The sequence below is a fragment of the Leopardus geoffroyi genome, chromosome E1, assembly GCF_018350155.1.
Source record: "Leopardus geoffroyi isolate Oge1 chromosome E1, O.geoffroyi_Oge1_pat1.0, whole genome shotgun sequence".
NCBI lineage: Eukaryota > Metazoa > Chordata > Mammalia > Carnivora > Felidae > Leopardus > Leopardus geoffroyi.
Window position 1 is genome coordinate 40,500,997 of NC_059330.1, and position 26,924 is coordinate 40,527,920.

Genomic DNA, 26,924 nt, shown 5'->3' on the forward strand with positions numbered 1-26,924 from the left:
GACTGCTTTACATTTTGTCTTCAAAAGGTACCCTAGAGAATTCAGTTAGTCCTTGACATCCAAGTCAACAGGGAAGGGACACAGGACAGGAGCTCTGAAGGAAGCCTAATGATGCAAGATGTCAGAGCAGAAATCACTCCCACCTGTCACAGAGCATCTTCTCCCTTCAGGTCCCGGTCTTGACTCCCCTTAATTAAGTCACCCATCTTGGTGGTCCTGGATCCCTCTGAGGATCCATAAAGAGGGAACTCAGCAGATAGGACTGGCCAGATCCCACCAATCCCAGTGGGATTTCAAGTTTAATGGATACCTCAGCCTAAAGTCAAACCGTTCCAGGTCAGAAACACACCCTTCCAACCCCGCCTGCCCACCCTGACCCCCAAGCACGTTTCATGCTCAGAGGGTCTTGTGGGTGAATTCAGTGTTGTTGTTGTTGTTGTTGTTGTTTTATTTTATTTTTTTAAGTGATCTCTACAGCCAGCGTGGGATTCGAACTCATAACCCCGAGATCAAGAGGCACACGCTCCACTGCCTGAGCCAGCCAGGTGCCTGTGAATTCGGGGGTTTTGAAATTCTGTGCCATAGAGCCCTCGTGGCTTCTTGGAGATTCCTGCTCCTCCAAAACCAAGAGGTACGGGCTCTGCCCTGCACCCCCTGAATCAGAACAGCTGGGTTTTTTTTCCCTTTTTTTTTATTTAGATCTGTTTCACACATTAGATTTGTTTGAAGAACAGCTTTCCGTGTTTAAAAATTTGGGGAAAAAAGAACCCCTGGGCTAGATGGTCCCTAGTTAGAGTGGTAACACCCTGCAGGTCCCGTGTTCACCTGGTGGGCCCTCCCACCGCCGGGCAGGGCTTCCCGGAGCCTGGAGCCTGGGCGCTGGGAGGGGAGGGAGGGGCACGGGCTCCCCAGCCGCACCACCCTGGACTGTTCACTGCCCGCCCTGGGAGAAGCAGCGCCCTCGGCAGGACGGCCTCTTGGCGAGGCTCCCACCTCTCCACAGCCCCCCGCGCCTGACCCCGGCCTGCACTCAGGAGCCCTGCATCTCTATCCAGTCCCCGCGGTGCAGGATGTGCTGCAGGAGCCCGTTGACCACGTCCAGCGTCTCGTCCTTCTCCAGCACGATGTCATAGGAGTCCATGTAGCGTTCCCGCCGCTCTGCCACCTGCCCCGGGGAAGGGAAGATCGAGAGGCCCCAGAATGCCCTGACTTCTGCCTCTGCCTCCCTGGCACCTGGGGCAGGGGAAGGAGGGCATCCGAGCTGCTTCTCGACGTTCCAGGGACCTGCCCTTTGGATGGCAGTGGGTACAGGGTGCCACAATTGACCCTTGGGTCAATGTCCAAAGGACAGCACAAGGATTGAAATTTAAAAACCAGATGTACTTCTAACCCATCTGGATTGAGTTTTCCCAAGGCTCAAGCACTCTGGAGGTCTTCAGCCCCTGCTGGCTGAGGGGAGGACTGGTGGCCTTCTAGCCTGACACCATACTGTGCCCCCTTTTGACCATTTCACCCCCTGCCAGCCTCTGGTCTGTCCTTGTGTTTTTGTTCTCTGAACTGCAAACCCACCTCCTGAATACTGACATCTCCTATTTCAACCATATCTTACAGGTATGACTTAGGAGGACTTTAATCAGCTCTACCAGTTCCTAAACTATGTCACTGTGGGCAGATGAACCTCCTTGCCTCAGTTTCCCCATCTGTAAAACAAGGCATATTAGTCTCTACCTCAAAAAGTTGCTGTAGGGATTAAATGGGCTAAAACGCCTGGAACATGGTGGCACCAAATAGTAAGTGCAGGCTCCAGTGACCCTGTCTCTGAGTCCCACTGGCATGCCATGTGCCGAACCCAGCTGTCATCACGGGGTATCTCTTTTGTTTTCCTGCGAACATGGCTCGTAGCTCACCTTAGTACCTCTAATACTTAACAGTGACTAGCACACAGAAGGTGTTCGCTAGGCATTAGTTAACAGGGATTGAAAAAGGAACAAGCCAGGGCGCCTGTGTGGCTCAGCTGGTTTAGCATCTGATTTTTGATTTCGGCTCAGGTCATGATCTCATGGTTGGGTTGAGATCGACCTGCATTGGGCTCTGTGCTGACACGGCGGAGCCTGCTTGGGATTCTCTCCCTGCCCCTCCCCTGCTCACACTCAGGGGCTCACATGTGTGCACTGTCTCTCTCTCTCTCTCTCTCTCTCTCCCCCAAAATAAACTTTAAAAGAAAATCAAAAAAGAAAAAGAAGCAAGCCACTAAGATAGGGTCTGGTCCCATACCCACCTTGTCATTTAAGAAGCCAATCTTGAGAATGTTCTCCACGCCAGGAACCCCATCGGCCATAGTGAGGTCCCCCATGGAGTCCCCCAGCAGGAGGATGTTGGTTTTGCCCTGAAGCTGCTGGAAGTACCCGGAGTTCTCACAAACGGAGCTGTTCTTGTTGTATGTGTGTATGAGCTGGCCCTTGAATCCCTGTAGGAAACCCTAAATAATCAGGAGACAGACAGAAGGGCTACAGGGACCCAGCTAGAGCCAGTGTTCCACCGTCTCTGTCGCAGAGAAAGGGGAATCCTGCGAGCCACAGAAATGCCAAAACCTCGCTGTAGTCTAAACCAGGGGTCGGCAAACTGGGTCCTATAGGCCAGACTGGGCCTGTTTTTCTAAATTACGTTTTACTGGAATACAGCCAGGCTCATTTGTTTCCATCTTGTCTGTGGCTGCTTGTTCTTTCACAGCAGAGTGAATTTACATTGTGTAAATTTACATTGTGTAGTTGTGACAGATCATAAAGTCCACCCCACAAAGCCCAAGATATTTACTACCTGGCCTTTTACAAAAAAAGAAGTTGTTGCCCCTGATTCCAACAAACAAGGACCACCAAATAGTATTGATCACCTACTCTGGCGGAAGCATGAAACCCATGAAACAGGCGCTGTTCAGGCTACATGTGTGCTAACCCCAGCTGCGGGCCACGTCCTCGCCACAGGTTTAAGGGACGAAAATTCCAGCCATTGGTTTTAAGGGGAAGAAGTCAGAGCAAGGGTGAGTTGGAGCAGCTGACCTCTGGCTCTAGGAAAACAAGTCAAAGTCTAAGCCCTTGAGTACCTAGGATGGCATAGGACCTAGGGCAGTGACCATGGGGCCTGGCTGAACCCCGGGGCAGAGAGCTGTCAGCCAAACACCAAAAGGTAGGTCCTTCAGAAGTAACTGTCTCTAGGGGGCGCCAGGATGGCTCAGTGGCTTAAGCATCCAACTCCAGCTCAGGTCATGATCTCACGGGTTCGTGGGTTTGGGCCCCGCGTCCGGCTCTGTGCTGACAGCTCAGAGCCTGGAGCCTGCTTCGGGCCCCCCCCCCTCTCTCTCTGCCCCTCCCCGACTTGTGCACGCGCATGCGTGTGCTCTCTTTCTAAAAAATAAACAAAAACAAAAATAAAGAGGAAATAACTGTCTCTAGCTGGCATAAAGAAAGAAATAACTGCCTGAAGCAAGAAGCCAGCATGCCTTCCCTCCCTTCCCTCCCCAGGTCAGGGCTAACGTTGCGGGTGCTGCCCCCAGGGCTGGCGGTCCCCATCCCTCTCCATCCCAGCCTAAAGAAGATCTGGCTCACGTCTTCATCAAAGTCCATGTAGTTAGACACAATGTGGATGTTGGGGTGGAACACTTTCATCTGTCGGATAATCTCCTCCAGGATATCACCAATGCCCGCAGAAAAGATGAACAGGGGAATGTTGTTCTGGTAAAGGGTGTTGAAGAACGTCTTGTATCCCTCCCTGAAAAGAGATGAACGGATTCCGCCTCTTCCACCAGTCTTTCTTTTCTCCTTGGGTGATATATTTTTAAGTTTTTTCTTTTTAAAAACATTTTAGATTGCGGCATAAAATACATATAGTAAATGGTTAACGTGCACTAATCTTAAGTGTTCGACTCAACTAATATTTACATACGTATACAACCGTGTACTTACTAACCAGATCAAGGTTCCCTTGTGTCCCTTCCCAACCAACACCATCCCCTCTCATTCTCCCTTCATATCACCGCTGATTAGCTGTGCCTATCCTTGAACTTCATATAAATGGGCTTTTGGTTGGTTGGTTGGTTTCTGCCTTATTTTGTTCCAGCAAAATACAACCAGGCAGCTCTCTGGGGCAGCTTCATTGAGGAAACACCCCAACCCCACCCAGGCACTTGCTGGATCTGCATGTGTCTCTACTCTCTTGGCTTTTCATGGCTCTCCCCAGTTAGGACACCCAATCCTCGAGAGCAGGCTCTTCCCTCTCTGTGCCCTCACCCCTCCTCCAGTAAACATGCCAGCAGAGAGAGCTGCACTGGGAAGGCCACTAATGATCAAGCGTCCCAGGCCAGCCAACTCCCACGTCTAGATTAAGAACGCCAGCCACCATGGTGACCCCAGTGTCTTTTTACCATTGGAGAAAATGAGCTAGATGCTGTTTGTTCTAGGAGAGCAAGGCTTGGTCATATTCATAATATATCCACTGGCAATAGACAGCTTCCTAGGATGCACCCAAGGCGGGAAATCCTTCAGCTGTATCCCGAGAGGAAAAGCAAGACCTTCTTTGCAACAGCCACTCATGGTGCTATGTCTCTTCTGGCTCCCCCAGCAACTAACTCCCCTCTACTCCTTCCCAGACTCTTTTTTTGGTGAGCAAACCAGTTTCAAATGGTTTCCAGAGCAAGAAGCTTACCTCAGCATTGCATTGGACTCTCTAACCACCTGGGCGATCTGAAACTTCTGAATCTTCTGCTGGCACAGGAGATCGTGAGCTTTGGTCCACCTAGAAATGGACACCCCACCAAAGACCAAATTCAAATCACTAAGTAAGTAAAGTGTCCTTTCTCTTTTCAGGGCCAAGTCCCCTTCTGGAAGGATTAAGGGAGGCCTCATCCACCACGCCACTTCCTGAAGACTCTGGCTGTCCTTAAAAGGAAGAGGGTAAGAAAGCCACACCACAGCCACAGGAACCAGGGTTGGGTGAGCTAACTGCTGAAGTCAGAACTCTTCTGAATCCCTCCCTCGGTGACCCCCACGTTCTGGGGAACTGGGGCTCCATCCAGCAATACTGGTTCCAATAGGAGAGTTATCTCCCAAAGCACTTATCCCCGCCCCCCAAACCAAGGGGCTTCTACCTCATTCCAAAGACTCTCAGTGGGGCCCCACTCTAGCAGTGGCCACAGGTCGCCCCACTGTGGCTGGACAGTTTGTTCTAATAGGTGGACCAGTCCACCATGAGGGCCAGGAGCGGCTCAACACCATCGTCACTTACCATTCTACCATATGAGGTAACTTCTCTTTGACGGTCCGGTGTGGGTCAATCTCAATTGGGTAATAGTGGTGAAGGAGCGCTTTGAGCTGGAACATCCCAATGAAGACAAAAGCCGTTAGTCTGCATCAAGTTTTCCCCAGCAAAGTCCCACCGATTAGCCTGAGAAAAAGAATCACCTAGAAGACGCAACTCTGTGTAAGGGAGTGACCGATCTGCACAGCTGGTCATCCCATGAGGTCTAAGAATCAACGAAGACCTTTTGCCATCAGGTGAGAAGTTTATTTACTAGGATTTTGTTGTTCTCACTAGCTCAGTCAGCAGGGTTTAACCAGTAAGAAGGGATTAATGCTATATTTCCCCAAACGGGATACACTTTCTCAGGGGGGAGGCGAGGTGACTTTAGGGGGTACGTGGATAAACAGTTTTCATTTTAGTAGTTTTAGATTCATTCTAGTGCATATTAAGGAAAAAAGAAAAAAAAAAAAAACACCCTAGCACATCAAACTCATGCTTTCACAAAGGTTTCTTTTCTAAGTGAACTGCATTCAGATTTTTAATAATAGGCCAATTTACGGTAAAATATGTAGTAAAAATCACCAAGATATGGCAAAAATCATGAAAATGGAAGTAGAAAAATCATAGAAGTCAAGTTTGGGACCCAGCGTGTTAGTGGATAACCAACACAACACCAACATCGGGTGAACCACCTCGCGAGTAGGTACATGTACTTCTTCTTACTAAGATTTCCTTCCACAGGCCAGGAACTTTGGCTAGGGAGGCCACGTCGGGAGCCATGTGTCACACAGAGTCCGTCAACAACAGCACCCAATACAAACGGGAACCGATTGGGTAAAGGATTTTAATTTTAATACAGGCACAATCTCAGAATATTATGAGAGCTAATGTGGAGTCCCTGACCACAGTTCCAAAAGAGAGTTAAGTACAAAGATCACAGACAAGGGGAGAAAGCTCCCGAAATGTATTGAGGTTCTCAATGTGTGCGTTTTTGGGGGTGTGAGAACAGTCTTCTAAAAGCATAAGAGAATTCAACAGAAGAATAGCATTTTTAAAAAAGAAAAAAGATTTCATCCATAAGCTTTGCTTTATGACTTTTTTCAGGAGCTCATCAACACCCAGAATCTTAGTTTTCCCTAGCCTCATTATCCTAGAGAGGGGACCCAAACCTGCTGTCTTATTTGTGGATACAGCTCTCTGGAAGCTGATAAGATCAGACACATGAGGAGCCACAAAAAGTGACTTGCTAAAGGTAATCGGTGTGAGAACTTATGTAAAGCTAAAAGTGTATCTCAGAGAGACAGGTTTTAGAAAAGGAAGAGTTATCTAGAATTTGTTGCCTATCTTAACAGCAAGCAATCATGACGGAGTATTGGAAAAGCTGACCAATATGACAGACCGAAAGACCACTTAGTGTATAACTTAGTGAATTTCCTAACGAAATGAAGCTAAATGACAGAGTTACTCAGCAGCAAGAGCTCAGCAGAGAAACGCACGGCGGGCCCGGCTCTATTCTTTATATCATCAAAGAAATAGCACAATGCAGTCAAGTGAGTTTGGGACAGAATCGGATCTATGGGAAAACCAGGCTCTCCATGTCTTGCCATATGACCCTTGAATGACATGCTTCTCCTTTCCAAGCCTCTGTTTTCAAAAAAATTTTTTTTATGTTTATTCATTTTGAGACAGAGAGAGACAGAGCATGAACGGGGGAGGGTCAGAGAGAGGGAGACACAGAATCTGAAACGGGCTCCAGGCTCTGAGCTGTCAGCACAGAGCCCGACGCGGGGTTCGAACCCAGGGACCGCGAGATCATGACCTGAGCCAAAGTCGACCGCTTAACCGACTGAGCCACCCAGGCGCCCCTGTTTTCTCATCTGTTAAATGGAGGTAATAATGGTTCTATCCACCCCTCGGAGTTGCGGGAGGATTAAACAGAAAATGTTGAAGTCCCTTGTAAACTCCACAGCTAGCAACAGGCATCACATCCATATTCTAACCACCAATCATCACATGTGTTGGACATAAAGGAAACACTACCCCAGTGTATGACACAAGGTCCACCTGAGCCACCAAGAACCATCTGCAGTAGCACCTGATAGCAGTCTCTGAACAAAGGGGGGTGACGTACCTCATTCCGGCACTCCTCACTGATGATCTTGCTGTTATCCAGAATGTCTGCAAAAACACAGAACTCCTTTTATTTGCCACTTAGGAGCCACCATCTTGTTAAGCCCCACATAGCAAGCTAGTATGTGACTTACTGTAAGAAGAAGGGCATCGCTTTCCGTTATATGCAAACCTGCTCAAGGTCATGTCAAAATCAGAAATAACCTAAAGTGCAAAAGAGAGATGCTGTCTACACAGGCTCCTTCCAGTGTAGCCCTGTCTGGTGGGGGAAGATTATGCAAGGCAAAACAGCTCAGGGCCCAGCCAGTGGGCAAAGCCCTGCAGTAGATAGGAAAGGCCAGAGGGGGGAAGGGAGAACTAATCCTAGGTAGTAGCCTGCTAAGCCTGAGGAGGCCCAGCCTCTTGCTGGAGGCTGACAGGACTCTGACTCTTGCCTTGCCATCTCTATGCCCTGGGTCCTTCCCAAGGTGACCTATCTCCATATCTGCAGCTTCCTGGGGAGCCCTTTGGCCGGGCTAGTGTGGAAATAAGGCCTCAGGGCCTGGTGCTGGGTGCTTTCGACCTAATTAGAGGAAGCAGCAGCAGGACATGACTGACAAATTTGAAATCTAGGTTTTCGGGCAGGTGGGCTCTAACCCAGGGCAAATCGGGCGGGGCAGCCTGCTTGCCCCCCAGGCCGCTGGCCTTTTCTAGGGGCTGAGGGCATGCAGTGTCCGCCGCAGCGCCGGCAGGCCCCCTGGGCAGGTCACCTCCCCAGCCGCCCCACCTCGCCCCCCGGGCCGTACCTGTAAGCGGTCTCCCCCGCCCCTGCGGAGGGCGCCCACGATCTCCTGCACCCGCCCGGGCTGCCGCATCAGGACCGTGGCCTTCATCAGGGTGCTCACCTGTCCCGAGACCCGAGAGAAGCGCTGACCCCCGCACCGCGCTGGGCCCAGGGGGAGCCCGGGGCCGGCTCGACAGGCCTGCGAGGCCGGGCGGGGTGCGGGGAGCGGAGGAGGGGCTCGGCCTGGCCCGCGGCGCCTACTGGCCGGGGTGGCGCGGCGCGGCCCAGGCGGCCCGCTGGGGGCCTCGGAGCGCCCCGGGGGTCGGGGCCCGCCCCACGCCCCACGCCGGACGCTTCCTCCCGCCTCACCTCCTCTGCCATGGCGCTCGCTGCCGGGACGACGGCGCCGGGACAACGACCGCCCCGCCGCCGCACTGCGCAGGCGTCGCCGGCCGCCGGTGGCCGAGGGACCGCGGGCCGAGGGCCGGGCGGCAGGCGGGGCCGGGGGCGGGAGGCGCCCGCGCCGGGGAGCACCCCGGCTGAGGGCTCTGTGTTGAGGCGGGTGAGGGTCCCAAGAGCTGGGGTTACCGGGTACCACTGCCTAGAGCAAAACCCCTGGCCGGAGAGGTCGTTTCCCGACTTAAAGTTTGCATGACAAAAAAGCCGCAGGAAAGGAGCGGATCTGAAGGAGCCATAGAGTGATTTCTGGAAAACATCCAGAAGGTCCTTAACCGGCCCCACTCCTCATCACAGAAGAAAACGCGCCGCTGACACAAGTCCGCAGGGCAGGAAGGCCCTGGACAGCTGGGCCAGCGTGAACTCTAATCAGCTTTACTCCCTTCTGCCTCCTCTGACTCGGTTTCCTGGAATTGAGGGTCTGGGGAGACAAGTGCTCAGCAGTGGAAGAGGGCAGCTTGATGCTACACTCACCCAGAACTGGACAACTGAAGCGGGCAACAGGAACTAGAATAAATAAAAACTCTTACATGGTGTGGGTGATCACAGTCCTGTTCTGGATTCAAGGGCTCGGAAGGTGTGGGGTGGCCTTCAGCCTGAATGGTGGGGGAGGGGAGAAGGAAGGAAGACAGGGACAGGAGAGAGTTCCAGAATCTGAGAGCACAATCCTGAGAGTGAGCTCACTGCGAGCCCAGGATCCTGGAACTTGGGCTGCCTGATGGGCCCTATATGAAAGATGTAGTAGGGAAAAGGAGCGACAGCAGGCTAAAGGGGCCCCCCACAACCCTCCCGACACCCTAGGAGAGCAGTCTCTCTCCGCTGGTCCCAGGGTGCCATGGAGATGGAGAGCGCGGCGGCCTCCACACGTTTCCACCAGCCTCACATGGAGAGGAAGATGAGCGCGATGACCTGTGAGATCTTTAACGAGCTTAGACTGGAGGGCAAGCTCTGCGACGTGGTCATCAAGGTCAATGGCTTTGAGTTCAATGCCCACAAGAACATCCTCTGTAGCTGCAGTTCCTACTTTAGGTATAACAGGGTTGCCAAACTAAGCCGAAGGGGTACTTGGGCTTATTCTGAGACATTTTGGTTCATTTCATGTTTCCCAACCTGTCACCTTACATGAGGGACACTGTCAAAACCCTGGGCTCCTGTAGGCTGGTTCCTTTGTCTTCCTGTGTCTCTTCTGAAGAGACACAACTGGGGCTGGGGCCTCTTCTCTCTGGTTTTCAACCGGATTCCAACCAACTATTGGTGGGCCAGGTGCTTTTTTCCCTTTGATTCTCACCCTAGCATACCTTTGGGAAGGCAACCATACTGGATTTCCTACTTAAACCTAGAGGACAGTGCCCCTTCAGCTGCCCCGTGTGCCCCTATCCCAGTAGAGACCATCTCAAACAGGGCGATAAATTAACAAGGATTGAGGAGATGGGAAGGAGGATGCGGGAAAGCATCAAGGAAATATTTACCAGAAGATAAAGGGACTTTAGGCCACAGCCACTGTCACCCAGGAAATGGCAGAGCTATTTTGTTCATGAGCCGAAAATGTTTGAGTAATCAATTCCGATGAACATAGGATAAATGTGTCCCATCTATTGCTAAAAATGCTCATTCATCTAGACCTACAACAGGGTCTACAAAAAGACCAGAGAGTGAATATTTTAAGGCTTGCAGGCCATACGGCCTCTGTCACAATGACTATACTTTGCCTTTATAGTGGGAGGGCGGCCATAGACAATACTAAATGAAAGGGCATGGCTGTGTTCCAATAAAATTATTTACGGACACAGAAATTTGAATTTATTACAATTTCCAGGTGTCACAGAATCTTTGTATTCTGTTCCCCCCATTTAAAAATGTGAAAAACATTCTTAGCTTATGGGCGGTACAAAAAAAAGAGAGGGTTTGTAGACCCCTGCTCTAGAGAAGAATCTGATCCATATTTCTTTAAACCACCTAGAAAAAGGAAGCAAAAATTTATTAGGGTAGGGACTTCTGTCTTGTTCAACAACTTAAAAAGTACCTAGCTATACAGTAGGAGCCCAATACATAGTTTTGGGATCGTACTCATTTGTTCATTCGATAATTATTTATTGAGTGCTTATTTTGTGACGGGCACTATTCTTGGTACTGGAAATGATGAATAAAGAGAGAAATATTTCTGTTCTCATGAAGCTTACCTTCTAGTAGGAGGAACAGGCGTTCAATAAATAAAACACAAAGCAGATTAAGTGCTGGGGGAAAAAGGAAGGTATGGAGAGGAGGGTGGTGATTTTAAATAGGATGATCTCTTTGTGGACAAAATGACATTTGAGCAAAGACTTTAAGGGGATGTGGGAGTGAGAAATGAGGTCTGCCGAGGGGGAGCCTTCCAGGAAGAGGCAACAGCATGTACAAAGGACCAAAAATGAAGCAACTCTGGGTGCATTCAAGGAAAGCAAGGCGAGTGGGACTGGAATGGAATAAGGGGGAAGGTGGGAGGAAGTGGCCAGAGGTATCACTGGTCCCGATCTCAGAGGACTTCTGTGCTCTCTGAGAAGCGCTTTATATAATAATACTCTGAGCCAGAAGGGATCTCAGTGGAAGGTTCTGAGTGGAAGAGGAACATAAACTCGTAAGGAGGTTGGGGTAGAACTGTAAACTCCGGAGGCATCAACAGCAGAAGCAGGGGGATCAGTTAGGAGGTTACTCCCAATCATCTAGGTGAGAGATGGTGGTGGCTTGGACCCAGGAGATAGCAGTAAGAGGTGTGATCAGATTCTGGGTTATGTGTCAATTTAAAAAATTTTTTTTCAACGTTTATTTATTTTTGGGACAGAGAGAGACAGAGCATGAACGGGGGAGGGGCAGAGAGAGAGGGAGACACAGAATCGGAAACAGGCTCCAGGCTCTGAGCCATCAGCCCACAGCCTGACGCGGGGCTCGAACTCACGGACCGCGAGATCGTGACCTGGCTGAAGTCAGACGCTTAACTGACTGCGCCACCCAGGCGCCCCTGTGTCAATTTAATAGTGCTCGTTAAAAAAGCGTTACTGCTCAAGTTTAATTTCCTGAAGGAAGGTAGACTTCAGTTGGGATAGAAGAGACCTAGGTCTTACTTCCAGGTCTAGAGCCCAATTTTTCCATCCACAAAATGGGGGAAAGTTTTAGTTACCATGAGGAGAAGAAGAGTGACCAAAGTCAAAGTTCTTGGCAAGGTTCTCTTGCCCACTGTATAAAGCACGCACTCTACCCTCCCCTTCCCCTTCTTCGCACCAATTTGTTTCCGGCATACTCACTGTGCACTAGCTGGGAAATTTCCAAACTCTCAACAAACAAAGGTGGGGGAGAAACTGGAGAGAAATGTTTCAGTGGCTACTAGTTTCTTTCTTCTTTCCAGAGCTTTGTTTACAAGTGGCTGGAACAACACTGAAAAGAAGGTATACAACATTCCTGGCATTTCCCCGGACATGATGAAGCTAATTATTGAATATGCATACACCCGGACCATCCCTATCACGCCGGACAATGTGGAGAAACTGCTGGCTGCTGCAGACCAATTCAACATCATGGGTATTGTTAGGGGTTGCTGTGAGTTCCTCAAGTCGGAGCTGTGTTTGGATAACTGTATCGGCATCTGCAAGTTCACAGACTACTACTACTGCCCCGAGCTGAGGCAGAAGGCCTACATGTTCATACTGCACAACTTTGAGGAGATGGTGAAAGTCTCGGCCGAGTTTTTAGAGCTCTCAGTCAGTGAACTGAAGGATATCATTGAGAAAGACGAGCTCAACGTCAAACAAGAAGATGCTGTATTTGAGGCCATTTTAAAATGGATTTCTCATGACCCCCAAAACAGGAAGCAGCATATTTCAGTTTTGCTTCCCAAGGTCAAGTTTAGTTATTTTTTTGTGGGATGCTTACTTGCTCATGTTTGGTTCATTTATCCCGGAGGGACTGTGCAAAGAGCCACGTTCAGATGTTTCGCAGATTCCGGGGCCGTATTTACACACACTTACATAGAAGGCCACCTCCTACTATTCTGCGGAATTGTGCAATTTTCTTTGCTCTTGGCATTGCTAGTTCCTTCTGTTATATTCTTTGACCAAAATTCTCCCTGGTAGTGGGGGAAAGAGACGGCAAGGCCTTCAAAAGAATTCTAAAGGGCCTTCTTTTCACCCTTTTTTCTTGTGAGTTTCCCCAAACCCCAGGCAGAAGTGGGACTAGACACCAAACCACGAGTGTTACACACAATTGGAGCCATCCGGGGCTAATTTGTGTTATTTATACAGAGAAACGTAAATATTCAATGACTGAACAATTGCCACAGCCTTTTATGGTCTAATAGTACTGCCCAGTGGCCAAGGAAGGGGCTAGCTCTGTGACCTTCTATCTAGCTCATTGTCAGCATCCAAATGTATATATACCACATCTGAAAAACAAATATTTAAAACTGTGAGCTGTAAACACAAAGTAAACACAAGTAAACAAACACAAAGTAAGATAGGACCCTGCTGCAATTCAAAGGCAGACTGTAAACAGGGAGTTAAGGACATGGGTTTTCCAGGTACCTTCACCTCATCTGACTTTGTGTTTCCTTCTCAGGTTCGCCTGGCCCTAATGCATGCTGAGTACTTCATGAACAATGTTAAGATGAACGACTACGTCAAAGACAGTGAGGAATGCAAGCCAGTCATCATTAATGCCCTAAAGGCCATGTATGATCTAAACATGAATGGACCCTCCAATTCTGACTTCACCAACCCACTCACCAGGCCCCGCCTGCCCTACGCCATCCTATTTGCAATTGGTGGCTGGAGTGGTGGGAGCCCCACCAATGCCATTGAGGCATATGATGCTCGGGCAGACAGATGGGTGAATGTCACTTGTGAGGAAGAGAGTCCCCGTGCCTACCATGGGGCAGCCTATTTGAAAGGTTACGTTTATATCATTGGGGGGTTTGACAGTGTAGACTATTTCAATAGCGTTAAGCGTTTTGACCCAGTCAAGAAAACGTGGCACCAGGTGGCCCCGATGCACTCCCGTCGTTGTTACGTCAGTGTGACAGTCCTCAGCAATTTTATTTATGCCATGGGAGGATTTGACGGCTACGTGCGTCTCAACACTGCTGAGCGCTATGAACCAGAGACCAACCAGTGGACGCTCATCGCCCCCATGCACGAGCAGAGGAGTGACGCCAGTGCCACCACGCTCTATGGGAAGGTAAGAATTGGGAGGGGGCAGACCAGGCCCAGAAGTACTTGTTTGGGGGTGGATGGAAAATAGACGTGGCAGCACCCACACTGCAGTACTGACTCCGCAACTAGTGCCCCTTTGTAACTGTCCTTTTAGGTTTTACTCACTAAAAAGCAATACATGCGGGGCGGGGCACCTGGGTGGCTCAGTCGGTTAAGCGTCCAACTTTGGCTCAGGTCACGATGGTCATGATCTCACGGTTCACGGGTTCCGGCCCCACATTGGGCTCTCTTGTCAGTGCAGAGCCCGCTTCAGATCCTCTGTCCACTGCTCTCCCCCCCCCGCCCCGCCCCTTCCCCTCTCACGCTCTCTCAAAATAAACATTCAACGAAAAAAGCGACGCGTGCACACGTGGGAAAAAGATCCTCAGAGTGTACGGACTGGTATCAGAGGGGTCCCTTTGCCACCACCATGCGTACACCCTTTCTTTCTGCTCCCCAGAGGTAACGATTTTAATAACCATGGGCCCCTCATCACACAGGTCTACATATGTGGTGGTTTCAATGGAAATGAGTGCCTGTTCACAGCAGAAGTGTACAACACTGAGAGCAATCAGTGGACAGTCATAGCACCCATGAGAAGCAGGAGGAGTGGAATAGGCGTAATTGCCTACGGAGAACACGTATATGCGGTGAGTTTATCTTGTACCACACAAAAACGATAGCTCTGGATTTTTTGTTCGCAAATTGGTTTACACTATTATCGGCCAGCATTTGGAAAGCATTATTTTCCATGGAAAATAATGGAAAGCGGGAGGTATGAAATCACTGGTCGTCCCCCCCCACCCCCCCAAGAAGGCCTCTTCCTTGGTGAACAGAAGCAATGGCTCACAGTCAACCATGTTTCCCTTGCCGTCCATAGGTAGGTGGCTTTGACGGAGCAAATCGACTTAGGAGTGCGGAAGCCTACAGCCCAGTAGCTAACACTTGGCGCACGATACCCACTATGTTTAATCCTCGTAGCAATTTTGGCATCGAGGTGGTAGACGACCTCTTGTTTGTGGTGGGCGGCTTTAACGGCTTTACCACCACCTTTAACGTGGAATGCTATGATGAAAAGACAGACGAGTGGTATGACGCCCATGACATGAGCATCTACCGCAGCGCCCTGAGCTGCTGTGTGGTGCCGGGGCTGGCCAACGTCGGGGAATATGCGGCTAGACGGGACAACTTCACAGGATTAGCACTGCGAGATGAAGTAAAATACTCCGCTTCGACAAGTACCCTACCTGTATGAGCCTCTTCATTTAGCTAATAAAGAGTCTAAGCAATAAGAATTACCTCTTTTTTTTTTTTTTTTAATAAATGCAGTGTTTAAACTTGTAAGCGTACTGGAAAATGTTCAACTTAAGGGAGCCAAAGGTTGGATGAATGAGGGAGTAAGAGGGAAGGAAGCAAGCATTTGTATCCAACAGTGTATCATTAAAAGGGAAAAGTCACACGGTACAAACCAGCTCTAAAGAAATATGTTTATTTAAAACTTACATTGAGACAACTGATAGCTTCAACACAGAACAAGATAGTTTTAGGAACATAAAACAGGCTATTTTACAATGTGATGTCTCAAAAGCGTCCTAAATTCTACATCTCCTCTGACTTAAAGGGAGATAGCCAAGATTAGACTTTGAGTAGAGTAGGGGCTTGGATACTGATAGCCCCCAAAAGTCACTGTGTATCAGCTTGAACTAAATATGTATTTTACAAATAACTCAGTGAGCCCTAGCACATGGACCATAGTCTTCAAACATCTAGCAAGCTTAATTTTTCACAAGTGCATTATGAAGGAGGATTAAGTGAACAAGTGCTCTACTGTATGTGCTTCAGTGTCAGACATTCGTAGTGATGCTCAGAGAGTAAGACAAAAGCCCTACGAAGGTAATCAACAAAGAGCAGTTATTTGGCTATCTAATTAAATTCCTTGAAGCGAGATGGCTACTATATTATGTTATTGTTATTGTATTATGTCACTCAACTATGAGCTGTTTGGTTTCCAATGACCAGAGCACGTTATAATGTAGGCATTATAACAACAAAAATGGACTATTCTCAAGAAAGCAACAAACTGGAGTGATGGACTGTGCCAAAATGTTTGATAATTAAAGGAGAGACCAAAGCGTTTCTCAAATATTCTACAGTTAAATGGGAACCTAGAAATACCCTATTTTGCTAATGGAGGCAGGGAACCTACTTCACAATTCTGTAGACTTTCAAAAGACAGGAAATGTGGCCAACACACCCTTTTAATTTAAGCTTAATTTGAGGAAAGTACAAAAAAGTCCCTTTATCCATGTTTGATTAGGCCAAGTAACTAAAATATATGTTTAGTTTACTTGTCTACCTACAGTACAGTGTCTCGTTAGAATTATGAAGCAGAGAATGAAGTATTTAAACATATGACATGCTACACTAGTCAAGAAACAGAGAAAAAAGAGTGCCCTAGAAACTGCCTTACCAGTAGCCTGAAGAGTTTAAAGAGCAAAAGCACACAAATCTTCGATAAACACTATCTTTCCAGCTTCAAACTTCTGTTCTATGTATCTTAAAAGTTTTTGGTCCCAGCAATACTATATAAAACTAAGTGATAAAAACAAAACTGATGTCAATCAATTTTGAGATTTTTCTTTAGCAAAATATTTTGGAGTTGGCACAGCAAAAGCAAAGTTGGATATACAAGATCTACAAGACATCATGCAAACGTCTGCAAGTGAGATGTACCACTTACACACTAAGCTCATGACTGACATTCTCAATATACACCACGGGTTTGTTTTTTTAAAAACCACGGTGGGGTAGGTGGAGGTGGAGGACCTCCATTCCAAGATACAAGTCACGCTAGGGGTTAGGTAAAGGTATTACTTTTTGGTCCTCTTTTATCCTTCCACAAAACAAAAACAAAAGCAACAACAACAAAAGGTTCGCTTGAATACATGTGAAGCTTTTTAGAAGTTTAAATGACCAAACACATTCTTTAAGTTTTTCATCAGAAAGGAAATTTCTTTCCCAAAGAGCCACTTTAGGCTGGGTGTCATAATCAAAACCTTTCCAAATACTCTGGAAGTTATTTCCAGTTTAGAATTTCAGAATGTCAGCCTTGAACAGATTTAAGCAAATCTGGTTTCCTTTCCTATTAACAAGTTAGTTAGGATATTTCAGAGACACAAGTTATTGATGTGAAGTCACACGTGTGAATTCAAATATGAAAATTAGAAATTCAGTAATCAGGAAAACCTGCACACATCATCATGCAAGGAAGGACTTACCCCTTCTTTTCAGCCATGGCCTACGCTGCCTGCTGAGTTAAAAAACAACAGTTTCAATCAAGTTTTCAGAACCAGATTATACCTAAATCTTATGAGTTATAATTTGTCGCATCATGTGAAAAAAGGCCACCCTCCAAAAACTTGGTAGTGACAGTCTCAGAAGACAACTCAGAGATAAGATCCAAAAACCTTACATCACACCTCCTGGACAGAAACTGCCATTTTAGTGAGCTGCTGAGTTACTTCACCACTAAGAAGAGGGAGTTTGCTAGGCGGCATAGTCTATCAGAAATGAGAACATCACTCAACGAGCTTTTCTGCCTCACGTGCATAGACCTCTCACAACTAAGAATGAGCACTTCTCAGAATTGAAATGGCTTTTATTAAAATAACTACAAATGGAAATTGATAAAATGGTAGAGGTGGTGTAGGATAATATATCCTCATACAGAAATAGGACTTGAAGTTTACGACCCCCACTCCAATCTAAATTAAATGGTTTTAAAGCAGATTTCCGACACATTTATTGAAAAACTTTGTCCTAGGCAAAGATACCAACTTAAAATTTTCAGGAAAGCTCTTAGTATAGAGTCCAGGGACTAAATATTAATAGTCTTGCAGCAAATTGAGAGCCAAAATTTCTGGTTGTGCTTTTTTCCTTTTGATGTTTGATACAGTAAGAAGGTTAAGTATAATGGTCTAGGGAAAAAAATAATCACTGCACTTGGAGTTCAACTCCTAAAACAGTATCCTGGAATGTCTAAGAAGATGATATTCTGAAAGAAATAAGAAACATATACATTGGAGCCATTTTGCAAACCATTAGAGCAGGAGTCCTTTATGTTAACTGAGTTCTCATTTGTATAAAACTTGGGAGTGTGTTAGAGAATCAGAAGAATGCATAAGAATAAATAAAAGATAACTAAAGCGATAAATTTTTAAGAGCCTTAATTATGCACCTAAATTTGGTATTCGAGGCTCAGGTAAAGTCTGAATAAAAGTCTAGGGAAACTGGATAAACTACTAGAACAGTCGGGGCTGAGAAACAGTAAGGCTTCTCTTACGCAACATTTCTCTCAATTGTCACTTCCTTCCCATTTTGAGAAAAGTTTCTTTTAGAAAGAATGAGGAGGACTCGATACAATATACTTTAGAGGACAATTTAAAACTGAAGGCATTGTTGTATCGATTGTCATAGGCATTATTTACACTCATTAACTTATCCTCAAATACGCCTGCAACTTCTGAAAAAAGTGTTTACATGTTTTAATGCCTTTGCTCAGTCTACCTAATACTACTACTTTTCTTCTTAGAAAAACAAATTTCATATACATAACGTCCTCTGTATTAAATCAATGAGCTAAAGATCAACACTCTTGCCAACTACCATCATCTCAGAGTGATGGCTCCCAGTCTAGAACAGTTGCTGAAGAAATGGAAAATATTCAAAAAATAATGGGGCCAACCACAAATTTCTCACTAGTCATCTCTTCTAAAAATAAACAAAACAGCATTTCTAGATAAACACATACAACAAAACATCAATGCAAATATTCAGAAACCATCCTGCCGAAACATTGTGCTTTTCCCTTCAAATCTCAGTCTCACTATTGCACATACCTCCTGCAGATGAGGGCTCAATGCGTAAGTTCTGCTCTTTTCAAAACCACCAACCATTCAGGAAAAAATTAAAAGGAGTATCAAAGTAAACGTGCAAATAAAACTGTTGCTTAAAGCATGTTCAAAACATCAAGTCCCTAAGACAAAGGAGTTTTCACTTGTTGGCAGAAAAACAGCCAAGTAACTACACCTGGTTCTTCCACTTGTCATTAATAAGATCTAACTTGGCTAGCACATCCACACAAACCGAAGACAGACAAAGACTGCACACCAACAAAAATTACCACATATTAAATCGTGTTTCCCATTCTTCAGTTTTTAACTGTGTTTCCTTTATATGGGGCAATAATCAGGTTAGGTAGAAAATAAGTTATCGACATACTTTTTCAAGTAACAGTCTGGGGATCTTCAGCCTCACAAGACAGGTACAACTGTTTTAAGCCGCACCTGTTAGAGCACCTAGCATTCAATCTGAGAGCTTGGCACTCTTCGCATGTTCAGGGCATGCCGATGTATTTCTTGCATCTGTCTGATGCGGTCCTTCTGCCACATTAAGTTTTGAGGCATAGGATATCTCTGTGTGCCATGCAAGTACCGGTACGGGATCCTCACGTGGCAAGCAGTGGCTCTACAACGAGGCTGTGGCATGGGAGGAAGAAGCATCCACCGCTTTCTTTCAGCACAATATCGGTAGGCTTCTTTCCGGTACTGTTTGTCGATATCATCGCTGTTTTTCCAGCCTCCAATAATGAAAACATCATCTCTGTAATAGCAGATAGCCGCTCCTTCGATGCTTAGGACTTCGGGAGGTAAGCTCTCAAGGATCTCATCGGACACTTGGCTGGCAATTTTTCTTACTGCCTCTTCATTTTCTAAAGAATAACTCTTGGGACAGCATGATGCCGTCTGGTAAAAGTTTGAATTGACCACAGACATTTGGAAAAAACAGTAATTGTCAATAAGCGGCAAAGATTCCACATCTTGCCACTGTCGAGTCTCCGTATCATAGCAGGTAATTACAGCCTTTAACCCATCTTCGGTGTCCCGGTCCACGGGAGTGCGGGCAGCGATGTACACAAACCGGTCTTCGATGGCTAGTGCTTTGACATCCCGGAGGATCTTTGGTGCTGATTCCAAGTTGTGCCATTTATCAAGCTCAGGATTATAAACAGTCACGTCTTTGAAGCCAGGGCTGAAGTTGCCATGCCCTCCAATGCTGTAGAGCTTCCCTTTGACTTCTGTTAACCCAAAAGAATGCTTTCTTGTCATCAGACTACAAACATGTTCCCACGTATTCAAATTTGGGTTGTATCTTTCCACAGTTTTAGCAAACCCTGGTTCCATCGATCCAGCAACATACACGTAGGACTCTGTTACTGCAACGGCATGTCCATCAAGGTGATTATGAATATGGGGCAGGTTTACCCATCTGTCCTCATCGACAAAATACCCCACACATTCACTTAAATAATCCCCTCCTTCTGACACGCCTCCAATAACCATGATCACGTCCATGTTTTGCCCGTAGCGAGGTAATAATGAGACATGAGAGGCAGGATGCTGGAAGGTGCCAGACTGTATGTTTTCAGCTCTCAGAGCATGCCTCTCCACTGCATCGGCCACTAACTTGACGCAAACTTCATTATTGGCCACCAGCCTCTCTGGTTTGACATGCCGAGTAAGGTAAGTAGGTTTCATCTGGGACAATCTGAGCAATTTAAAAAGTTCTTCAAAGTATCTCTCTCTCTCTTCAGCGTTTCTCTGAACCCACTTCAACACTGTTTCAAAGAGAACCTCTTCAGAATCAACCGTGATTTCCAAGTCCGACAGCCAGTCTCGAATGAGATGGAAAGGTAAAGTATAAAATTCTTCATCCTGAATTACTTTGTGGAAATTTCTCCGTATCATATCGGCAGCTTTCAGAGCAAGTTGGCTCAGAGTATACATGTGAGCTAAGCTATGAATGGCCACACAATTAGAGAGATGAAGTTTCTTCTTGAGAAATTCTCCACAGAATTCTTTTAAACGAATTAACAGGAATCTAAAATCAAGAAAAGAAAAAAGAATTTTCAAATGTGCACATTTTATGTGGCTGCATTCTGAGAACATGTTATACATGTTAACATGTTTATACAAACTGAAATGGTAAGCTTCATCTCATTTTATGCCCAACATCTGAAAAAAGGTAAATCCCCCCAAATTAAAAAGGATGATGCTGAAAAGTGTATTTATTTTTTAATAATTTTTTAAAGTTTATTTATTTTGAGAGAGAGGAGAGAGAGAACAAGCAGGGGAGGGGCAGAGACACAGGGGGACAGAGGATCTGAAGCAGGCTCTGTGCTGATAGCAGAGAGCCGAACGCGGGCCTCAAACTCATGAACCACAAGATCATGACCTGAGCCGAAGTCGGATGCCCAATTGACTGAGCCACCCAGGCGCCCCATTATGCTGAAAAGTATATTTAAAAGCATATATAAAGTCATCTTTATATATATATATATTTTTTAATTATGTATATTATATAATATATATACAACTATACATGATACATGTAACATACACACAGTGGTGCTCTTTTCATTATGTAAGTTTTTCTGGAACATATCCTTTAATAAAAAGTACAACAGTCAGAGAAAGAAATACCATAGGATTTCACACCTATGTGGAATTTAAGAAACAAAACAAACATGCAAAGGGGAAAAAAAGAGAGACAAACCAAGAAACGGACTCTTAACTACAGAGAACAAACTGATGGTGGGGGGGTGGTGAAATGGGTGATGGAGATTGGGGAGTGTACACTTATTATGGTAAGCACTGGGTAATGTACAGACTTGTTGAATCACCATGTTATACACTTGAAGCTAATATAACACTGTATGTTAACTATACTGGAATTAAAATTAATAAGGGCACCTGGGTGGCTCAGGCAGTTAAGCGTCGGAATCTTGGTTTCAGCTCAGGTCATGATCTCATAGTTTCTCAAGTTCGAGCCCTGCATCAGGCTCTGTGCGGAGCCTGCTTGAGATTCTTTTTCCCTGTCTCTCTGCCCCTTCCCCACTTGTGCTATCTCTGTCTCTCTCAAAATCAATTAATAAACTTAAAAAAAAAAAAACAATAAAAAATAAAGTACAATAGTTCCATACTTTATTTTTATTGGCAAAGGCAATTCCCAATCCAAACTTGTCTATGCTATTCCTGTCCTAATCCCTTGTCAGTCACCAGCCTTTTCTTTGAGGCAGGGTCTCAGCAAGATACTTTATTAAGCCTTGACTAGATGGTATAGGAACTGTGGTTCCTGGGAGGCTCTGTCTGTTCAATATCAGAAGGAACAGCAGTGGAGGCCTTGTGTTGAAGGTTTCAATCTCCTCTTCACTAGAGCTTTCTCCTTGGGCAGATGATGGGGGGAGGGGATGGCGAGGAAAACTCAAACAACAGTAACGAACATATGGAAGGGGTCTGGCGTGTTGCTGACTAGAAGTTGTCTGCCCTCCTAAATTCTTTGAAGTTAAATTACATACCACAAGTTTCAGCTAAATCCATAAATCTAGCAGAACTCAGTCCCAAGGATGGCCACTTTGAGACCACTGCTTTAACAAGAGTAAGTCCCCAGAAGTGAGAACTTTAAACAAAATATGGACTTTATCAGTCCAGGCCTCTCAATTCAGGGCTCTCAATTCAACCATTTGTTATTACAGTTATCGCGCTTAGTACCCATCTAACTAGGATATAAAGATGAGTACGACAGGCTTCCTTCACCATCTTCAGGGAACATACCATCTTAGAAGACAAAGACAAGGTAGAGTGGTAAGAGCTCTAGTGACTCTCAAAGATGTCTGGGTGCCAGGGTCACTAGATTCCCAGGCTGCTCGCACCCCCTACCTGGAGCTCCTACCTTTGGCATGGCGCTCCAGATAATTCTGACACATATTCCCTTGGATAGGGTGTTTAGAAACATTGCTCGATGACAATAATAGCTAACGTATACTAGGCATGTTCCATGTGCTAGGCACTTCCTATTATTTCCTTGTAAGTGCCCTTGAAGGTAGGTATGATCGACAGAGTACTCGGGCGGTAGGGAGAGAGCTCTTGCCTCAGAGCTCATGGGTAAGGTTAGATATGACGGTTGCCAGGCACTTAGTGCCCATCACAAGGCAGCTGCTCAAGCAGGTGACAGATGGACAGAAGTTCGACTGCCTGAGATGTTCTCTCCTAACCCCCAACTCCCCTAATAAAGCAGGAGCAAATCTGAAAAATGAGCCCACGTGAGACACAAACATAGCTTGAGTGGGTGCAATGACCTTTCTCTACTCATTTTCATTCAACAAACCTCTCTCTCAAATCTACACCTGCCCCACCCTACCCCACCCTCTCATGAACGATCCAAACTTGGGCTATGAGAAAACAAGCAATCAGAAACTTCATCTTACCACCACCCAATGTGCCTGTAGCTTTACCCTATATTCTGCCTTCCCAGTCCAACTTTTCCATTATTAATACCGATTCTATCCCCTTCTTGATTTCCAGGACTTTGCTCCTGCAAGAATTCCCCCACTCGTGTAACATGAAGTTCTCCTCTTCCACTGATTCATTTTTCTTCAGCACACAAACAAGCTCTAGTATCTCCTATCTTAGATGGGGGAAAAAGACCTCCCTGGACTCTTCTCCAAACATGTCCATGTGTACCATTATTCTGACCCTCTTTTTTTTTTTTTTTTTCCAACGTTTATTTATTTTTGGGACAGAGAGAGACAGAGCACGAACGGGGGAGGGGCAGAGAGAGAGGGAGACACAGAATCGGAAACAGGCTCCAGGCTCTGAGCCATCAGCCCAGAGCCTGACGCGGGGCTCGAACTCACGGACCGCGAGATCGTGACCTGGCTGAAGTCGGACGCTTAACCGACTGCGCCACCCAGGCGCCCCTATTCTGACCCTCTTTATACGAAGACTTAACTTAAATGGCTCCTGCTAATGCCATCAAGGGTCTCTATATTGCCAAATGCAGGGATCACTTACGGTTGACAGTTGACAGGATAGGCTACTCCCTCCTCTACACCTTTTTTTTTTTTTTTTTTTTTTTAAGGCTTCCTGTGAGACCCATCTCCTCTACTGGTTCCTCTTTAACATTTTGGAACCTCAGGGCTCAATCCTGCCCCTTCTCTGTCTACGCTCTCTTCCTAAGTAATTTTTCATCCAGTCCCATGGCTTTAATTACCATCTTATATGCCATATTCCTCCCAATGTTCTTATATCCAACTGCCTATTCAGACATTTCCTGGACCCAAACCAAACTCCTGGTCTTCCCAAACTTGCTTTCCTACACTCTCCCACATCTTAATAAATAAATAACTCCATCTTTCCAATTGCTTGTATCAAAAACCAGCAGTCCTTTCCCTTACACTCTGTATCAAATCCATCAGCAAATTTGTCCCCTCTACCTTCCAAACATATCTAGAACTGAAGCACTTATCATCTTTACTTCTCCTTCAATCCAAGCCTCTGTCACCATTCCAACAACCCCCTAATCTTTTTGCTTCTGCCTTTGCAGCCCCTTCCTCACTGCCCCATCCTTTATTCATCACAGCAGAATTCTTCAAATCACATTTCATTGTTCCTCTGCCCCAAACCTTCCTATTTCATTCAAAATAAGAGCTCAAGTCCTTCACCAGGCCAACAAGCCCTATGGAATCTGGATCCATCCCCCATCACCACCCTGGGGCCTCTCCCACCCCTCTCAACCTGCACCCATTTGATCTAGCCATGCTGGCCTCCCGCTATTCTCTAACATCCAGATAAGCCCCACCTCAGGCCTTTCCACCTGTGTCCTCAACCTGAAGCACTCTTTGCCTCACCTCCTTCAGTTCTTTGCAAAATTTCTTCATGAGGCATTCTCTATCTACCCAATTAAAAAACACAGCTCCTCTCTACGAGCACTTTCTATGCTGAATTTCTCATCAAAGCTGTAACAATCGTCCAACACGCCATCTATTTTAATTATTTATTGCCCATCTACCAGTGTGAGCACAACGAGGAAAGGGACTTTTGTCTGTTTTGTTCACCAGGAAGTCCCAGCACCTTAGAACCCAGTGTCTGATCTGACGCATTAACAGGCACTCAGTAGGTATTTGTTAAAATCATGTTGCTGGTAATATAATACTGCCAAAAGGGAGTCCTCCACATCTCTAAAAATGGCATTCACCTGCCTCCTAACCAGTCTCTGAAGCATCCGTTCCTGCTCCGTACAATCCATTTTCCACTGTAGCAGAATCCTCTTTTAAAATAATGAAATCAGGGGCGCCTGGGTGGCTGGGTCCGTTCAGCATCTGACTTCGGCTCAGGTCATGATCTTGCGGTTGATGAGCTCAAGCCCTGCGTCAGGCTCTGTGCAGACAGCTCAAAGCCTGGAACCTGCTTCAGATTCTGTGTCTCCCTCTTTCTCTGCCCCTCCCCCACTCATGCTCTGTCTCAAAAATAAATAAATATAAAAAATAAAATAAAATAGGGGCACCTGGGTGGCTCAGTTGGTTGGGTGACCGACTTAGGCTCAGGTCATTATCTCGCAGTTTGTGAGTTCGAGCCCGGCGGCGGGCTCTGTGCTGACAGCTCAGAGCCTGAAGCCTGCTTCGGATTCTGTGTCTCCTCCTCTCTCTACCCCTCCCCTGCTCACACTCTTGTGTCTCTCTGTCTCTCAATAATAAATAAACGTTAAAAAAATTAAAAATAAAATAAAATAATGAGATCAGGAAGTTTCTTTACTCAGCTTCCCACCTCACAGTAAAAACCAAATTCCTTATTCCAGAGCATTTCGCAAACCCTTCACCCATTAGACCCAGCCCCATTGGGTATTTCCTTTAGTTCTTTAAGCCGAACTGGATCCTGACTGAGGGCCTTGGCGCTCTCTGCCTGGAATGTTCATCCCCCATCTCTGCATGGCCAGTTCTTTCTTGCCGTTTAGAGATCGGTCTAAACGTCACCTCCTCAGAAAGGTCTCTCCTCTACCAATCACTGTCCTTTCATCCTTTTTAAACGTCAACACAGCGCTGATTACAGGCAGACTTTCTTTTCCATTGCCTTTGTCCCTCCACCTGGAATCTGAGCTCCCTAAGCGCAGGGCGCCCTCGTCAGACCGGCCGCATCCTCGGTGCCCAGCGCAGTGGCCGCCCCACAGCACACAGTAGACGCTCAACAAGCCACAAACAAACGCATCTCGTACGGGCTCCCTCGAGTCCCACCCGCAGGCCCTGCCTCCCCGCCTCCCCCGACCCCTCCCGGGATGCGGCCCTCGGTGGGCGAGCCTCTCCGCCGCCCGGCGCGCGGCCCCCCGCATCCCGCCTACCTGTCGGCCAACTCCAGCACCTCGTGCACGCTGCCCGTGCTGACGCGGATGCGCCCGGTGTACATGTATTCGATAACGGCTTCCACCGTGTCGGGCTCGGGCCCGGGCTCCGAGCTCCACTTGCGCATCTCCACCCTGCCCGAGCGGGACTCCGAGAACTGGCCCGAGAGCAGGGGCGTGAAGTATTCGGTGGCGGCGGCCAGCACCGAGCGGTGGGCCCGGAACTCTCGGCCGCCCGCGCCCCCGAAGCACAAGGTAATGTCGCAGAAGAGGCCTTGGCGCCGCTGCTCGTTCTGCCTCCACGACAGCTCCGAGCAGTGAGAGCTGCACTCGAAATCCTCGGCCTCCGGGCCCGGATCGCCCCCGCTCGCTTCCATTGCAGATATGCCGGGCCCAGACCCGAAGTCCACCGTGCCGCTGCCTCGGACTTCGGCGGCCAGCCCTGCCGATCCGGCGGCGGCCGTCTCCATGCTCTCCATCTCCAGCACCTGAAGAGATGCGGCCGCTGCCGCCGCCGCTGCCGCCGCCACCGCCGCCGCCGCCATCTTGACGCCGCCGCGCCCGTCCTCCGCAGTCTCGGAACGATTCAGCCGTTCTGGTGCGACACAGAGGAATTCTGGGAATAAATAGTGGGCGCAGGGCGGAGCTGGGCGCTGCTAGTGTGCGCACGCGCGGCCGCTCCCGCCCGGAGCCGCGCCACCTTGGAGAGAGCTGGAGAGAGCTGGAGAGGGCTGGGTAGGGCTGCCCCCCCCCCCCCCCCCCGCCGACCTCCCTCCCACGTGTCGGGTCTCCTTCCCGTCAGAGTGGCATTTTGTAGGACAAAAGCCACCCTGGCC

The 26,924-nt window shown here is 47.3% G+C and overlaps 3 protein-coding genes across 3 annotated transcripts; 1 reads left to right on the forward strand and 2 right to left on the reverse strand.

The window, feature by feature from the left end:
* Positions 1-257: 257 nt before the first annotated feature.
* Positions 258-8,637, reverse strand: NT5C3B (5'-nucleotidase, cytosolic IIIB). The gene is made up of 9 exons (XM_045488869.1): positions 8,555-8,637; positions 8,208-8,306; positions 7,557-7,626; positions 7,424-7,470; positions 5,278-5,363; positions 4,699-4,788; positions 3,603-3,765; positions 2,279-2,479; positions 258-1,165 (listed from the first exon to the last, which is right to left on the reverse strand). Exons 1-9 carry the CDS (start codon positions 8,564-8,566, stop codon positions 1,031-1,033), a joined length of 903 nt encoding a protein of 300 aa, XP_045344825.1. The 5' UTR covers positions 8,567-8,637; the 3' UTR covers positions 258-1,030.
* Positions 8,638-9,476: 839 nt separating this feature from the next.
* Positions 9,477-15,149, forward strand: KLHL10 (kelch like family member 10). Its single transcript, XM_045488866.1, has 5 exons — positions 9,477-9,670; positions 12,021-12,510; positions 13,226-13,843; positions 14,358-14,507; positions 14,738-15,149. Exons 1-5 carry the CDS (start codon positions 9,477-9,479, stop codon positions 15,110-15,112), a joined length of 1,827 nt encoding a protein of 608 aa, XP_045344822.1. The 3' UTR covers positions 15,113-15,149.
* A 181-nt stretch (positions 15,150-15,330) lies between these two features.
* KLHL11 (kelch like family member 11) lies at positions 15,331-26,707 on the reverse strand. Its single transcript, XM_045488865.1, has 2 exons — positions 26,089-26,707; positions 15,331-20,796 (listed from the first exon to the last, which is right to left on the reverse strand). Exons 1-2 carry the CDS (start codon positions 26,631-26,633, stop codon positions 19,215-19,217), a joined length of 2,127 nt encoding a protein of 708 aa, XP_045344821.1. The 5' UTR covers positions 26,634-26,707; the 3' UTR covers positions 15,331-19,214.
* Between the last annotated feature and the right edge of the window lie 217 nt (positions 26,708-26,924).

Coding starts and splice junctions, on each gene's coding strand:
- NT5C3B (XM_045488869.1), bottom strand. Junction 7,471..7,556: donor GCGATGCCCTTCTTCTTACA/GTAAGTCACATA, acceptor GTGTTTTTGCAG/ACATTCTGGATAACAGCAAG. Junction 2,480..3,602: donor ACATGGACTTTGATGAAGAC/GTGAGCCAGATC, acceptor CTGATTATTTAG/GGTTTCCTACAGGGATTCAA.
- KLHL10 (XM_045488866.1), top strand. CDS start 9,477: ATGGAGATGGAGAGCGCGGCGGCCTCCACACGTTTCCACCAGCCTCAC. Junction 9,671..12,020: donor AGCTGCAGTTCCTACTTTAG/GTATAACAGGGT, acceptor TCTTCTTTCCAG/AGCTTTGTTTACAAGTGGCT. Junction 12,511..13,225: donor TTTCAGTTTTGCTTCCCAAG/GTCAAGTTTAGT, acceptor TTTCCTTCTCAG/GTTCGCCTGGCCCTAATGCA.
- KLHL11 (XM_045488865.1), bottom strand. CDS start 26,633: ATGGCGGCGGCGGCGGTGGCGGCGGCAGCGGCGGCGGCAGCGGCCGCA. Junction 20,797..26,088: donor GTGCTGGAGTTGGCCGACAG/GTAGGCGGGATG, acceptor TCTTGATTTTAG/ATTCCTGTTAATTCGTTTAA.